The sequence below is a fragment of the Oncorhynchus keta genome, unplaced genomic scaffold (genome assembly GCF_023373465.1).
Source record: "Oncorhynchus keta strain PuntledgeMale-10-30-2019 unplaced genomic scaffold, Oket_V2 Un_contig_1083_pilon_pilon, whole genome shotgun sequence".
NCBI lineage: Eukaryota > Metazoa > Chordata > Actinopteri > Salmoniformes > Salmonidae > Oncorhynchus > Oncorhynchus keta.
The window spans coordinates 315,572-331,718 of record NW_026277222.1 but is presented as its reverse complement, the minus strand read 5'-3'; the positions used below and the strand labels follow the sequence as shown (position 1 = coordinate 331,718).

Below are 16,147 nucleotides of genomic sequence, written 5' to 3'. Positions count from 1 at the left end.
CCAACACCATCATCCCAGAAATCCTAGACCCACTCCATTTTGCATAGATCCATAGATGATGCAACCTCAATCGCAGTCCACAACTGTCCTTTCCCACCTGGACAAAAGGAACACCTATGTGAGAATGCTGTTCATTGACTACAGCGCAACACCGTTCAACACCCTATCGCCCACAAAGCTCATCACTAAGCTAAAGACCCTGGGACTAAACACCTCCCTCTGCAACTGGATCCTGAACTTTCTGACGGGCCTCCCCCAGGTGGTAAGGGTAGGCAACAACACATCTGCCCCACTGATCCTCAACAGTGGGGCCCCTGAGGGGTGCGTGCTCAGTCCCCTCCTGTACTCCCTGTTCACCCACGATTGCATGGGAAACACGACTCCAACAACATCAAATTTGCTGACGACACAACAGTGGTACGACACAACAGTGGTAACGACACAACACTGACAACGATGAGACAGCCAATAGGGAGGTGTTCAGAGAACTGGCAGTGTGGTGCCAGGACAACAACCTCTCCCACAATGTGAGCAAGACAAAGGAGCTGAACGAAAACATCGACAAGACGGATGAGAGGTCATTTTTTGTCTAACAAGTATGAGGAGGACCTTTTCAGAGACGCCATGCCAAGCAACCGCTTCAAAGAGACTAGAGGTCGACCGATGATTTTTCAACGCCGATACCTATTATCGGAGGACCAAAAAAGCTGATGCCGATTTGTATTTATTTATTTGTAATAATGACAATTACAACCATACTGAATGAACACTTATTTTAACTTAATATAATATATCAATAAAATCAATTAAGCCTCAAATAAATAATGAAACATGTTCAATTTGGTTTAAATAATGCAAAAACAAAGTGTTGGAGAAGAAAGTAAAAGTGCAATATGTGCTATGCAAGAAAGCTAACGTTTAAGTTCCTTGCTCAGAACATGAGAACATAAGCCGGTGGTTCCTTTTAACATGAGTCTTCAATATTCTCAGGTAAGAAGTTTTAGGTTGTAGTTATTATAGGAATTATAGGACTATTTCCCTCTATACCATTTGTATTTCATTCATTAAACTTTGACTATTGGATGTTCTTATAGGCACTTTAGTATTGCCAGTGTAACAGTATAGCTTCCGTCTCTCTCCTCGCTCCTCCCTGGGCTCAAACCAGGAACACAACGACAACAGCCACCCTCGAAGTAGCGTTACCCATGCAGAGCAAGGGAAACAACCACTCCAAGGCCCAGAGCGAGTGACGTTTGAAACGCTATTAGCGCTCGCTAACTAGCCAGCCATTTCACAGCCTTATCTCGGGAGTTGATAGGCTTGAAGTCATAAACAGCGCAATGCTTGACGCACAACGAAGAGCTGCTGGCAAAACAAACAAAAATGCTGTTTGAATGAATGTTTACGTGCCTGCTTCTGCCTACCACCGCTCAGTCAGATACTTAGATACTTGCATGCTCAGTCAGATTATATGCAACGCAGGACATGCTAGATAATATCTAGTAATATCATCAACCATGTGTAGTTATAACTAGTGATTATGATTGATTTAATGCTAGCTAGCAACTTACCTTGGTTTACTGCATTCGCTCAACAGGCAGTCTCCTTGTGGAGGGCAACGAGAGAGAGCCAGGTCGTTATTGCGTTGGACTAGTTAACTGTAAGGTTGCAAGATTGGATTCCCTGAGCTTACAAAGTGAAAATCTATCGTTCTGCCCCTGAAATAGGCAGTTAACCCACCGTTCCTAGGCCGTCATTGAAAATAAGAATGTGTTTTTAACTCACTTGCCTAGTTAAATAAAGATTAAATAAAGGTGTAAAAAAATAAATGCGAAACCTGCGACAGGTGCACACGAAAACTGTGTGCAACGCAAGCAATTTGTAGGGCTTGCTCACACAAAGCCCCGAAGATTTATGCCTGTGGACCCGAAGCATAAAGAGAAGACAAATTTGATTAATGCGTAAAGGCATGTGTACAGGGTCACAATAAAAATGTCTGTTTCTATATCTTGTCATAAATTTCCACAAATATGAATTCATGCAATCCTTTACAATTGTTCATGCACTGGTGCTTTTGTTTAGGAATATGGAAAATAATTTCACCTGTGCACCTGGATGGTTATATTATAATTTTTGTTTCAACGTTGTCAAAAGAAGCTGTAACTGGACTTAATTGGGGTGGGCAGTCTGTGTTTGTTTTTCTATGTTGGTTTTTGTGTTCGGCCTAGTATGGTTCTCAATCAGAGGCAGGTGTCGTTAGTTGTCTCTGATTGAGAATCATACTTAGGTAGCCTGGGTTTCATTCCGTCAGTATAAGATGCCTAGTTATTCTTTAAAAGTGCTTCTCTCACAATCTTAAATAAGCATGCCCCACTCAAAAAATGTAGGACCAGGAACAGATATAGCCAGCCCGTGGTTCACTCCAGACTTGACTGCCCTTGACCAGCACAAAAACATCCTGTGAAATTTGCTTCCTACAGCACAAACTCCAAAAAGTTCTGGGACACTGTAAAGTCCATGGAAAAGAAGAGCACCTTCTCCCAGCTGCCCACTGCACTGAGGCTAGGAAACACTGTCACCACCGATAAATCTACGATAATTGAGAATTTCAATAAGAATTTTTCTACGGTTGGCCATGCTTTTCACCTGGCCAACCCTGTCCTGGTCAACAGCCCTGCACCCCCCACAGCAACTTGCCCAAGCCTCCCCATATCTCCTTCACCCAAATTTAGATAGCTGATGTTCTGAAAGAGCTGGAAAATCAGCCGGGCTAGACAATCTGGACCCTCTCTTTCTAAAATTATCAGCCGAAATTGTTGCAACCCCTATTACTAGCCTGTTCAACCTCTCTTTCGTATCGTCCGAGACCCCCAAAGATTGGAAAGTTGCCGCGGTCATCCCCCTCTTCAAAGGGGAGACACTCTGACCCAAACTGCTACAGACCAATATCTATCCTACCCTGCCATTACAAGGTCTTCGAAAGCCAAGTTAACAAACAGATCACCGACCATGTCAAATCCCACCACACCTTCTCCGCTATACAATCTGGTTTCCGAGCTGGTCAAGGGTGCACCTCAGCCACACTCAAGGTCCTAAACGATATCATAACCTCCATCGATAAGAGACAATACTGTGCAGCTGTATTCATAGACCTGGCCAAGGCTTTCGACTCTGTCAATCACCATATTCTTATAGGCAGACTAAACAGCCTTGGTTTCTCAAATGACTGCCTCGACTGGTTCACCAACTACTTCTCAGATAGAGTTCAGTGTGTCAAATCGGAGGGCCTGTTGTCCGGACCTCTAGCAGTCTCTATGGGGGTGCCATAGGGTCAAATTCTTGGGCCGACTTTTTTCTCTGTATACATCAATGATGTCGCTCTTGCTGCTGGTGATTCTCTGATCCACCTCTACGCAGACGATACCATCCTGTATACTTCTGACCCTTCTTTGGACACTGTGTTAACTTCTTTGGGGAAGGGGGCAGTATTTTCACGTCCGGATGAAAAGCGTGCCCATAGTAAACTGCCTGCTACTCTGGCCCAGAGGCTAGGATATGCATATTATTAGTAGATTTGGATAGAATACTCTGAAGTTTCGAAAAATGTTTGAATGATGTCTGAGTATAACAGAACTCATATGGCAGGTGAAAACCTGAGAAAAACCCTGAGAAAAACCCAACCAGGAAGTGGGAAATATGAGGTTTGTAGTTTTTCAAGTGATTGCCTATCCAATATACAGTGTAAATGGGGTCAGATTGCACTTCTTACGGCTTCCACTAGATGTCAACAGTCTTTAGAATGTTGTTTCAGGCTTCCACTGTGAAAGGGGAGTGAATAAGAGCGGTTTGAACCAGTGGTCTGGAAGAAAGCCTTTAGTTTAGTCACGCACGAGCTCTGTTCCCTTTAATTTCTAAAGACAAAGGAATTGTCCGGTTGGAATATTATTGAAGATTTATGATAAAAACATCCTAAAGACTGATTCTATACATCGTTTGACATGTTTCTACAAACTGTAATGGAACTTTGACTTTTTGTCTGGACTTAGTGCCCGCGCCTCCTGCATTTGGATTATTGGACTAAAAGTGCGAACAAAAAGGAGGTATTTGGACATAAAGATGAACTTTATCGAACAAAACAAACATTTATTGTCTAACATGGAGACCTGGGAGTGCCATCAGATGAAGATCATCAAAAGGTAAGTGATTCATTTTAACTCTATTTCTGACTTTTTTGACACCTCTCCTTGGTTGGAAAATGGCTGTATGGTTTTCTGTTGCTAGGCGCTGACCTAACATAATCGCATGGTGTGCTTTTGCTGTAAAGCCTTTTTGAAATCTGACACAGCGGTTGCATTAAGGAGAAGTTTATCTTTAATCGTACGTAAAACACTTGTATCTTAGATCAATGTTTATGATGTGGCTCTCTGCACTTTCCCCATTGAGACAATGCTTTTCTGAACATTACGCACCATTTTGAAATTAGTTTTTTTGGACATAAAGATGAACTTTATCGAACAAAACACACATTTGTTGTCTAACATGGAGTCCTGGGAGTGCCATCCGGTGAAGATCAACAAAGATTAGTGATTCATTTTAACGCTATTTCTGTCTTTTGTGACATCTCTCCTTCTTTGGAAAATGGCTGTATGGTTCTGTGGCTAGGCGCTGACCTAACATAATCGCATGGTGTGCTTTTGCTGTAAAACCTTTTTGAAATCAGACACTGTGGCTGGATTAACAAGATGTTTACGTTGAAAATCGTGTTTAATACTTGTATGTTTGAGGAATTTTAATTATGACATTTATGTTGTTTGAATTTGGAGCCCTGCACTTTCACTGGATGTTGGTCAGGTGGGATGCTACCGTCCTACTGGTGCCAGACAGGTTAACTAACCTCCAGACGAGCTTCAACTCCATTCAACTCTCCTTCCGTGGCCTCCAACTGCTCTCAAATGCAAGTAAAACTAAATGCATGCTCTTCAACCGATCGCTACAAGCACCTGCCCACCCGTCCAGCATCACTACTTTGGACGGTTCTGACTTAGGTATTTGTAGTTGTCCACATATTCTAGGTGTCTGTAAACTCTCCTTCCAGACTCACATTAAGCATCTCCAATCCAAAATTATATCTAGAATCGGCTTCCTATTTCGCAACAAAGCATCCTTCACTCATGCTGCCAAACATACCCTTGTAAAACTGACTATCCTACCGATCCTTGACTTCGGCGATGTCATTTACAAAATAGCCTCCAATACCCTACTCAGCAAATTGGATGCAGTCTATCACAGTGCCATTCGTTTTGTCACCAAAGCCCCATACACTACCCACCACTGCGACCTGTATGCTCTCGTTGGCTGGCCCTCGCTTCATATTCGTCGCCAAACCCACTAGCTCCAGGTCATCTATAAGTATTTTCTAGGTAAAGCCCCGCCTTATCTCAGCTCACTGGTCACCATAGCAGCATCCACACGTAGCACGCACTCCAGCAGGTATATTTCACTGGTCACCCCAAAAGCAAATTCCTCCTTTGGCTGCCAATGACTGGAACGAATTGCAAAAATCACTGAAGCTGGAAACACTTATCTCCCTCACTAGCTTTAAGCACCAACTGTCAGAGCAGCTCACAGATCACTGCACCTGTACATAGCCCATCTGTAAATAGCCAATCAAACTACCTCATCCCCTACTGTTATTCATTTATTTTGCTCCTTTGCACCCCAATAACTCTACTTGCACATTCATCTTCTGCACATCTATCAATCCAGTGTTTAATTGCTAAATTGTAATTATTTTGCCACTATGACCTATTTTTGCCTTACCTCCCTTATCTTACCTCATTTGCACACACTGTATATAGACATTTTCTATTGTGTTATTGACTGTATGTTTGTTTATTCCATGTGTAACTCTATTGTTTGTGTTGCACTGCTTTGCTTTATCTTGGCCAGGTCGCAGTTGTAAATGAGCACTTCTCAACTAGCCTACCTGGTTAAATAAAGTTTAAATAAATAAAAATACATAAATGCCAACAAAATAACTTTTTGTTCAGTTTGGTGTGTAACCTTAATTTAATTAGCCAAGTCAGTTAAGAATAAATTCTTATTTACAATGACGGCCTACCCCGGACGATGCTGGGCCCTATGGACCTCCCAATCACGGCCGGATGTGACACAGCCTGGAATCGAACGAGGGACTGTAGTGACGCCTCTTGCACTGAGTTGCAGTGCCTTAGACCGCTGGGCCCATGTGTGTGTGTGGTTCCTATTTAACTGTACTAATCAAATGTATTTATATAGCCCTTCGTACATCAGCTGATATCTCAAAGTGCTGCACAGAAACCCAGACTAAAACCCCAAACAGCAAGCAATGCAGGTGTAGAAGCAAGGTGGCTAGGAAAAACTCCCTAGAAAGGCCAAAACCTAGGAAGAAACCTAGAGAGGAACCAGGCTATGAGGGGTAGCCAGTCCTCTTCTGGCTGAGCCAGAATGTTCATAAATGACCAGCATGGTCAAATAATAATAATCACAGTTGTTGTCGAGGGTGCAGCAAGTCAGCACCTCAGGAGTAAATGTCAGTTGGCTTTTCATAGCCGATCATTAAGAGTATCTCTACCACTGCTGCTGTCTCTAGAAAGTTGAAAACAGCAGGTCTGGGACAGGTCAGAATTCCATAGCCGCAGGCAGAACAGTTGAAACTGGAGCAGCAGCAGCACAGCCAGGTGGACTGGGGACAGCAAGGAGTCATCATGCCAGGTAGTCCTGGGGCATGGTCCTAGGGCTCAGGTCCTCCTACTAGAGTGCTTAAAAGGCATTCTAAAATTTTAAATATCAGTTATTGGTATCGTTTTTTCTGGCAAGGAAAATATCAGATATCGGCCAAAAATGTCATATCGGTGCATCACTAATCCAGAGCATCCAAAACATGCTCAATGGGTGAGTATGCAGGCCATGTAAGAACTGGGACATTTTCAGCATCCAGGTATTATGTACAGATCCTTGCGACATTGGCCGTGCATTGTCATGCTGAAACATGAGATGGCGGCGGATGAATGGCACGACAATTGTCCTCAGGATCTCGTCACGGTATCTCTGTGCATTCAAATCTCCATCAATAAAATGCAATTGTGTTTGTTGTCCGTAGCTTATACCTGCCCATACCAAAACTCCACCATGGGGTACTCTGTTCACAACGCCATACATGCTATGCTATCTTCCCAGTACAGTTGAAACTGGGATTCATCCTAGAAGAGCACACTTCTCCAGCGTGCTCACTTAAGCCGGTTACGACGCCAAACTGCAGTCAGGTCAAGACGATGAACACGCAGATGAGCTTCCTTGAGATGGTTTGACAGTTTGTGCAGAAATTATTCGCTTTTGCAAACCCTGTTTCATTAGCTGTCCGGGTGGCTGGTCTCAGATGATCCCATAGATTAAGTGTTTACACCTGGTCTGCAGTTGTGATGTAGGTTGGACGTACTGGCAAATTTTCAAAAACAATATTAGAGGCAGCTTATCGTAGAGAATTTAACATAAAATAATCTGGCAAGAGCTCCGTTGGACATTCCTGCAGTCAGCATGCCAATTGCACACTCCCCCATAACTTGAGACATCTGTGGCATTGTGTTGTGTGACAAAACTGCACATTTTAGAGTGGCCTTTTACTTCCCCCATTACAAAGTGCACGTGTGTAATGATCATGCTGTTTAACCAGCTTATTGATATGGCACACCTGTCAGGTGGTTGGATTATCTTGGCAAAGGAGAAATGCACACTAACAAGAATGTCAACAAATTTGTATACAAAATTAGAGTGAAATAAGCTTTTTGTGCAAATGGAACATTTCTGGGATATTTTATTTCAGCTCATGAAACATCAGACCAACACTTTACATGTTGCATTCATATTTTTGTTCAGTGTACAAATCTACCACTGTTTACACCACAGGAATATGGTGCTGTTTGGACAAAAGTTGGATTCAAATATTTATTTGACAGAGAGGGAGACATTTCACTTTGTCTGGTAAATTGGACTGCCTAGAGGTTATATATATGCTTTTATTGACAAGAAGTCGGCTATACCGTGGCATGGTTATTTTCCCGTCGCCATCTACCAAAACGAAGTACAACTCAGGGAGTCCAAGCAATAGACAGACTCCCGATGTGTCCCAAAGCTAACAGTAGCGTTTCAATATTCAAAACACAAAAGATTGCGAGCACTCGCCCAAGAGAAAACACATACCTATACCGTAAGCTTTGGCTAACAGCCAGCGGAGATTTGCATCTATTTTCGCTCTGGCGGAGTCATAGAGCTCCAGAGGCACGGTCGCCATAGCGCCTCCTTCACCAGCATGAGCCGAATCAGCTTTTCCCTTGGTACTGTTCCCGCCTGCACACACGTCTAAATCCATCCTGCACCAGACAAACCACAGACTAGTTAGAAAGAGCAATGGCATTTACCAATGTCAACTGTATGTACCAGCTAATTTACTAGCAAAGGAACTGCATTCTAATGTACTGTATAAATACAATCACAGACAGTAACGCTAGATGACTAGTTAGTTCATGTGCTAGTATAACAAAATAAATGCATCGTGGCGCATGAATGAAACGCCCACCTCTGGAAAAACAAGATTATAGCGGATGGTCAACCACCAAACGTAACTAACCATAGTCTCGATTCATAATTCTTGTCAAATAAGACGACACACAAATAGCACGTTAATTGATTAAATTCCCTTATCAGAGTTAGATGGTTAGCCAGCTAGATGTAGCTTCGTTAGTTTTCTAGTCTAGCAGCAACGCTAAGCCGATTTGAGAGATGACACGGATAACCTTAGCCAAATTAGTTAGCTATGTTAACTGGCTAGTTATCAAATACAGTCATTGTACAGTTGATTAATTTTAAAGCAATAAAATATTACTTTTAAATGAGCACGAGATCCACAATCCAGCTTTGACGAATAGTGACGTATCCCAAAAAAAAGCATCGCTTTCACCACAGCTAAAGTTACAGTTTGGTCCTTCCTCCCCACCAACTGACCAGCAAGACAATATGATGTGCAGTTCTTCTTAGATGAGGTTTAACGGCGGTTGGCATCCAATAAATGTTGCATTACCGCCACCTACTACCCTGGAGTATAACTCCCTTATACATTGCACTTTTTTACATTCAAAGGAAATAAATCAACAAATACCCTACCATCTAAATCTAAACTTGTAAAAAATAAAATAAAATAAAAAACACACCCTGTCACCACAATCTTTCTGCGACTTCCCTGTACTTCTTACTGAAGCATATATCGCTTGTTGGCCTACCTCTCTGTTCACACCACTCCTCTCAGGATCCCTTCACCTTCCTCTACTTTCTTCACTGCCTCAACATCTGACAACTTCTACACTACTCTAACCCTGGAACTCAACCTGTCTCTTTCGCACCAGATATGTCAGATCCCCAGCTCCATGGGCACCCCAACAATTGACACATACCTTTTCTTTCCCCAATGCTACACATTACTTTGTCATTTGCCCTTCTGCACACTTCTCACATCTCCCTCCTACACTCTGCTGCCACATGCCCATAAGCTTGACACCTGTAACAACATAATTTATTAGGCATCCTGTACAGGTTAACTTATATTTGTAATAATGACAATTGCAGCAATACTGAATGAACACTTATTTTAACTTAATATAATACATCAATAAAAATAAATGTAGCCTCAAATAAATAATGAAACATGTTCAATTTGGTTTAAATAATGCAAAAACAAAGTGTTGGAGAAGTAAAAGTGCAATATGTGCCATGTACAAAAGTTAACATTTGAGTTCCTTGCTCAGAACATGAGAACATATGAAAGTTGGTGGTTCCTTTTAACATGAAACTTCAATATTCCAAGGTAAGAGGTTTTAGGTTGTAGTTAATATAGAATTATAGGACTATTTCTCTCTATACCATTTGTATTTCATATACCTTTGTCTATTGGATGTTCTGATAGGCACTATAGTATTGCCAGTGTAACAGTATAGCTTCGGTCCCTCTCCTCGCCCCTTCCTGGGCTCGAACCAGGAACACATCGACAACAGCCACACTCAAAGCAGCGTTACCCATCGCCCCACAAAAGCCGCGGCCCTTGCAGAGCAAGGGGAACAACCACTCCAAGTCTCAGACCGAGTGACGTTTGAAACGCTATTAGCACGCACCCCTCTAACTAGCTAGCCATTTCACATGGTTACACCAGCCATTAGGCTGATAGGCTTGAAGTCATAAACAGCACTGTGCTTGCGAAGAGCTGCTGGCAAAACGCACAAAAGTGCTTACGAGCCTGTTGGTGCCTACCATCGCTCAGTCAGACTGCTCTATCAAATCATAGACTTAATTATAATATAATAACACACAGAAATATGGTCATTAGGTCATTAGGTCATTAATATGGTCGAATCCGGAAACTATCATTTCGAAAACAAAACGTTTATTATTTCAGTGAAATACAGAACCGTTCGGTATTTTATCTAACAGGTGGCATCCCTAAGTCTAAATATTCTTGTTACATTGCACAACCTTCAATGTTATGTCATAATTACGTAACATTCTGGCAAATTAGTTCGCAATGAGCCAGGCAGCCCAAACTGTTGCATATACCCTGACTCTGCGCGTAATGAACGCAAGAGAAGTGACACAATTTCACCTGGTTAATATTGCCTGCTAACCTGGATTTCTTTTAGCTAAATATGCAGGTTTAAAAATATATACTTCTATGTATTGATTTTAAGAAAGGCATTGGTGTTTATGGTTAGGTCCAACGATTGTGCTTTTTCCGCAAATGCACTTTTGTTAAATCATCCCCCAGCGCTGCATCGATTATATGCAACGCAGGACACGCTAGATAAACTAGTAATATCATCAACCATGTGTAGTTATAACTAGTGATTATGATTGATTGTTTTTTATGAGATAAGTTTAATGCTAGCTAGCAACTTACCTTGGCTTCTACTGCATTTGCGTAACAGGCAGGCTCCTCGTGGAGTGCAATGAGAGGTAGGTGGTTAGAGTGTTGGACTAGTTAACTGTAAATTTGCAAGATTGGATCACCCGAGCTGACAAGGTGGAAATCTGTCGTTCTGCCCCTGAACAAGGCAGTTAACCCACCGTTCCTAGGCCGTCATTGAAAGTAAGAATGTGTTCTTAACTGACTTGCCTAGTCAAATAAAGGTATACAAATAAATTTAATATAAATAAAAACAAATAAAAAAATCTGCAAAATCGAAGCCCAAAAATACTGATTTCCGATTGTTATGAAAACTTGAAATCGGCCTTAATTAATCGGCCATTCCGATTAATCAGTCGACCTCTACTCTAAACCACATTGTTGACAAACAAACTTTGTTGCTTTGTCTCCCATAGTCCACACGGCTGGGAGAACCTATTCAAGTAAGTAAATACATTTGAATTATTATTATTTTTTTAATTTAAAAACTATTTATTATTAGCTAGCTACAGTGGAGGCTAACTCAAATGAGCTGCAAATGAGCTACAGCTTGGTTGGGTCGTGTTTCGGAGGACGCATGGCTCTCGACCTTTGCTTCTCTCGAGTCCATACAGGAGTTGCAGCGATGAGTTAAGACTGTAACTACCAATTGGATACCACGGAATTGGGAAGAAAAAGGGGGAAAAGTAAAAAATATAATAAGACAAGGCAGATGAACAGAACAGAAGTATCATACTGAACGACAACAGGATTCCAGTAGGGACCTGACGGCATAGGCAGGGGTCCCAGGGGAGGCGATGGGGTGTTGCAAGGGAAGGCATCGGGGTGTTGCGAGGGAAGGCATCAGCCTGGGGACCAGGAACCACCAACCTGAGAAGGGAAACATGAGAAGATGGTGAGATCTGGTAATTGGTGGGGAGTTGTAAATGGTATGTTACCTTCTTGACCCTCCGGATGACCTTGAAGGGTCCCACAAACCGGTGGCTCAGGTTCCTGGTGGAGAGCCAGACGCGATCACCAGAATGGAACACGGGAGCCTCGCGACAGTGGTGGTCCGCCTGCTCCTTCTGGACACGGAACCACTCGTCCACCGCAGGGGATTCGGTCTGGCTCGAGGTCCACGGGGCCAGGGCTGGCTGACATCCCAGGATGCACTGGAAGGGAGTCAGCCCGGTGGAGGAGTGACAGAGTGAGTTCTGGGCGTTCTCCGCCCAGGGAAGGAACTGGGCCCACTCCCCCTGCTGGTCCTGGCAGTGACTCGTAAGGAACCTCCACAGCTCCGGGTTGGTTGTCTCCACTTGGCCGTTAGACTGAGGCTGGTACCCGGATGTGAGGTTGGCCGTGGCCCCCAGCTTCTCCATGAAGACTCTCCATACCAGCAACGTGAATTGAGGGCCACGGTCAGAGACGAGGTCCTCCGGAAAGCCATACTGCTGGAAAACCCACTGGAACAGTTCCTCGACGACCTGGAGAGAGGTGGAGAGACTGGAGAGAGTGACAAAATCCATGGACAGATGGGACCAAGGCCGCTGAGGCACGGGTATGGGAAGGAGTTTTGCTGCTGGAGCAAGTCGGGGAGATTTCTTTGGGCACATACTGAACATGAGTTGACATAGTGGGCGACGTCCTGTGCCAAGGTGGGCCAACAGTACTTAGGGGAGATGGATTGAATGGTGCGGGTGATACCTGGGTGTCCAGCTGCAAGGGATGTGTGTGCCCAGGTCAACAGCCGATCTCTTACCCAAGTGGGGACGTACATGCATTCAGGAGGGCAGAAAGCAGGAGCTGGTTCCCTCTCCAGAGCCTGGCGGATGTCCACCGAATGATGGGCTGGAGGGCACTTACAGGACTCTCAACAGATGTGGAACCACAGGGTATGGGAAAGCAAGTCTTCCGGCATCCTGGTGCCCAGGTAGGGATTTTCATCCTCGACCAGGAGATGGTGGGGTTATGACATTGGAGGAAGAGTTTGTGTATGGTGATGATGAGGAAGGGAAGGCTTTCATGGGGCATGGGTCCCACGCTAAGGGTGAATGGTGCTGTGATGTGCATAATTGTACCAGGTCCCAATGGTCGATTTTCCAGGGCTTAGACTGGAAAAGGAGAGGAGAGCAGGTACAAGGTTATGTTCAGGGATGAGGCGAGGGCCTGGTCGAAGAAGTTACCTGTGACACCGGAGTCCACTAAAGCTGTAGAGACAAAACCGGAGGGACAGCCAGCCAGTGAAAAGGAAACCAAAAAGGGTTTGGCGGAAAAAGATGTTGGAATACTCAGGCCTACCCTGGGAGACGGAAGATCATGGGGTCGCCCCTCTGCCCTAGTCGAATCCAGGTTGAGAAGCACAGGACACCACTGAAGCTGGTGCCCCTCCTGGCCGCAAATAGGACAGAGCCCCGCTCTGCCGCAGAGAGCTATGTGGCCCCTACCTCCATGGGTTGAGGTTCTGCCTCAAGACAGCCAAATGAGGGGGGCGAGGAGAGACGTTGGCGCCAGCACTCCCGAAGAAGGTTGTCCAGAAGTATGGCCATCAGTCAGTATGTCATCCATTCGGTCATTTGTATGAGCTGCAATAGGAGCTAATTCAATGAGAATAGAACAATGTTATTAAATTTGTTTATTGAAATTATCTAAATTCTCCAAAGTTCTTTAGCGTATCACTTTAAAAAGAGACCCTAGCTCACAGGCCTCTAAATACATTTTAAACAAAATAGTTGAAGAAACACGTGAAGTGGCTGACAGGGAAAACAGATTTGGCAATAAGAATAGGCTATAGATAGTCTTGACCATTTGGGACCCCTAGCTATTTCGCTCAGGACAGGTTATAGCCAAGACTTAATCAATATTTTGTTTTGTCTCATTTATTGATATGGATATAGCCTCTGCGGGGTGGGGTTGTGCAACGCAAAAGGCTATAATTATCACACCTACTCCCGTTCCCTCTCTCCGGTGCTCGACGTTTCCGGTCTACTAACCACCAATCTTGGCAACCCACAGTTCGCACACCTGGCAACCATCAATACGCACACCTGCTCCCCATCGTTATGCACACCTGGACATTACCTTGATTACTTCCCCTTTATTTAGCCCTCAGTAGCCTCAGTCTTCAGGTCACGCTGCTGCGCCTTCTTCACCACGCTGTCTGTGTGGGTGGACTAATACTGTTTGAAAAAGGGTAGTAGCAGAAGATAAACCTTCCCTCTCCACTACTGTTTGAGGAACAGGGGGTGCATCTGATGTTTTCCAAGTCCACAATCATCTCCTTTGTTTGGTTGACATTGAGTCCTGAGGTTATTTTCTGACACCATCAGCAAGGCTCCCATACCTCCTCCCTGAGGCCACCTACTCATTGGTGGTAATCAAGCCTACCACTGGGTGTCATCTGCAAACTTGATGATTGAGTTGGAGGTGTGCATAGCCATCCTCCAGGGGGAACAGGAGGCATGAGAGGCTTTTCAGAACGCCAGCAGGGGGCCCAGTGGAGATGTTGTTACCTACCCTCACCAGCTGCGGGCAGCCTCGTCCGAGGAAGTGCAGTACCCTGTTGCCGCAGGGCTGGGTCGAGACCCGGAGGTCTCAAGCTGTCGATGAACATAGTTTGGAGAGTACTATGGTGTTAAATGCTGAGCTGTAGTCGATGAACATCATTCTCAGCATAGGTATTCCACTTGTCCAGTTGGGTTAGGGCAGTGTAAGCAGTGTGGGTGGTGTGGTGTCAGGTTTCCTCCAGACGTGAAACTGTGGACCTATTTCACGTTAAGCAAATGGTCTGGGTCTAGGGTGTCAGGTAGGGTGGAGGTGATATGGTCCTTGACTAGTCTCTCAAAGCCCTTCATGATGACGGAAGTGAATGCTACAGGGCGGTAGTCCTTCTGGCTCAGTTACCTTAGCTCCTTAGAACAGGAACAATGGTTTGTCATGTGAACAGCAGACTGGGATAAGGGTTGATTGAATATGTCTCTAAACACACCAGCCAGCTGGTCTGCGCATGCTCTGAGGATGCGGCTGGGGATGCCTTCTGGGCCTGCAGCCTTGCGTGGTTAACGCATTTAAATGTTTTACTCACGTCGGCTGCGGTGAAGGAGACCGCAGTTCCCAAAGATCTGTGCTGTCTGGGAGCAAGACATCCTGGTCCGCAATGGGGCTGGTTTTCTTTGTAGTGATTGACTCTGCCACATACCTCGGACAATTCCTTGGTCCCCATGGTCTGATTGCGTGTTTTGCTCTGACATGAACTGTCAACTGTGGGACCTGTATAGATAGACAGGTTGTGCCTTACTGACCAAATCATGTCCCCAGGTGGAATAGCTAATCACTGTTTGTGTTCAAGGTCATGATAAAAGGAAACAGGATGCCCTGGTTAAAAGCAGTGGTTTGAGCTTTCAGTTCTGCACGAATGCTGCCATCAATCCACAGTTTCTGGTTTTTTAGGAATGTTTTAATCATTGCTGTGGGTATAACATAACATTCAAATGGACGCAATGCGGAACATATCCCAATCCACGTGATCTAAGTAGTCTTGAAGCTTGGAATCAGATTGGTCGGACTAGCGTGAACAGACCTGAGGGCGGGAGCTTCTTGTTTTAGTTTCTGTCTGTAGCCTGAATGCAACAAAATCAGTTTAAAAGGTCAGCTTTTCCGATTGGGGAGGGCATTAGAAAATAACCCAGGGTTTTACCAGCCCTGGTTATGCAATCGCATGCAGCTGAAAAGCTGTTGTCCTACATCAGGATATGTGGTAAAGAAATCGATATGCTGATAGACTTTAGGGAGTCTTGTTTTCAGCAAATAAACAGCCTGGCCTTCTTAGAGTCAAATAGTAGGGCCATCGATGTGTCTGCTTGGGGGTTTATATACGGCTGTGATTATAATCTAAGAGAATTCCTTGGTAGATAATGTTGTCTATTTTGATTGTGAGGAATTCTAAGCCAGGTGAACATAAGGACTTGAGTTCCTGTATGTTGTTATGATCACACCACGATCTCTTAATCATAACGCAAACCCCACCCCTCTTCTTACAGAAAGATGCTTGTTTCTCTCGGCACAATGCATGAAAAACCAGCTGGCTGCACCGAGGCCAGCAACACTGGCAGTGTGTTCTGACAAGCTGCTGGCCACTCTGGGATGCTGTGTATCTGGCAGAGTTGCTTCCAGCCATATCTCAGA

General features: G+C 44.4%; 1 protein-coding gene across 2 annotated transcripts in view; it reads right to left on the bottom strand.

Annotated features, from left to right (window-relative positions):
• The window catches only part of LOC118387804 (calmodulin-regulated spectrin-associated protein 1-B-like), a 95,741-nt gene extending 86,675 nt beyond the window's left edge, over positions 1-9,066 (bottom strand). For both annotated transcript variants that reach the window (XM_052500507.1, XM_052500508.1), the window contains exons 1-2: positions 8,921-9,066; positions 8,239-8,408 (exon numbers count right to left, since the gene is read on the bottom strand). In XM_052500507.1, the coding sequence (XP_052356467.1) occupies positions 8,239-8,407 (169 nt within the window). In that variant the 5' untranslated portion in view covers position 8,408; positions 8,921-9,066. The remainder of the gene's footprint in view (positions 1-8,238; positions 8,409-8,920) is intronic.
• Positions 9,067-16,147: the final 7,081 nt, after the last annotated feature.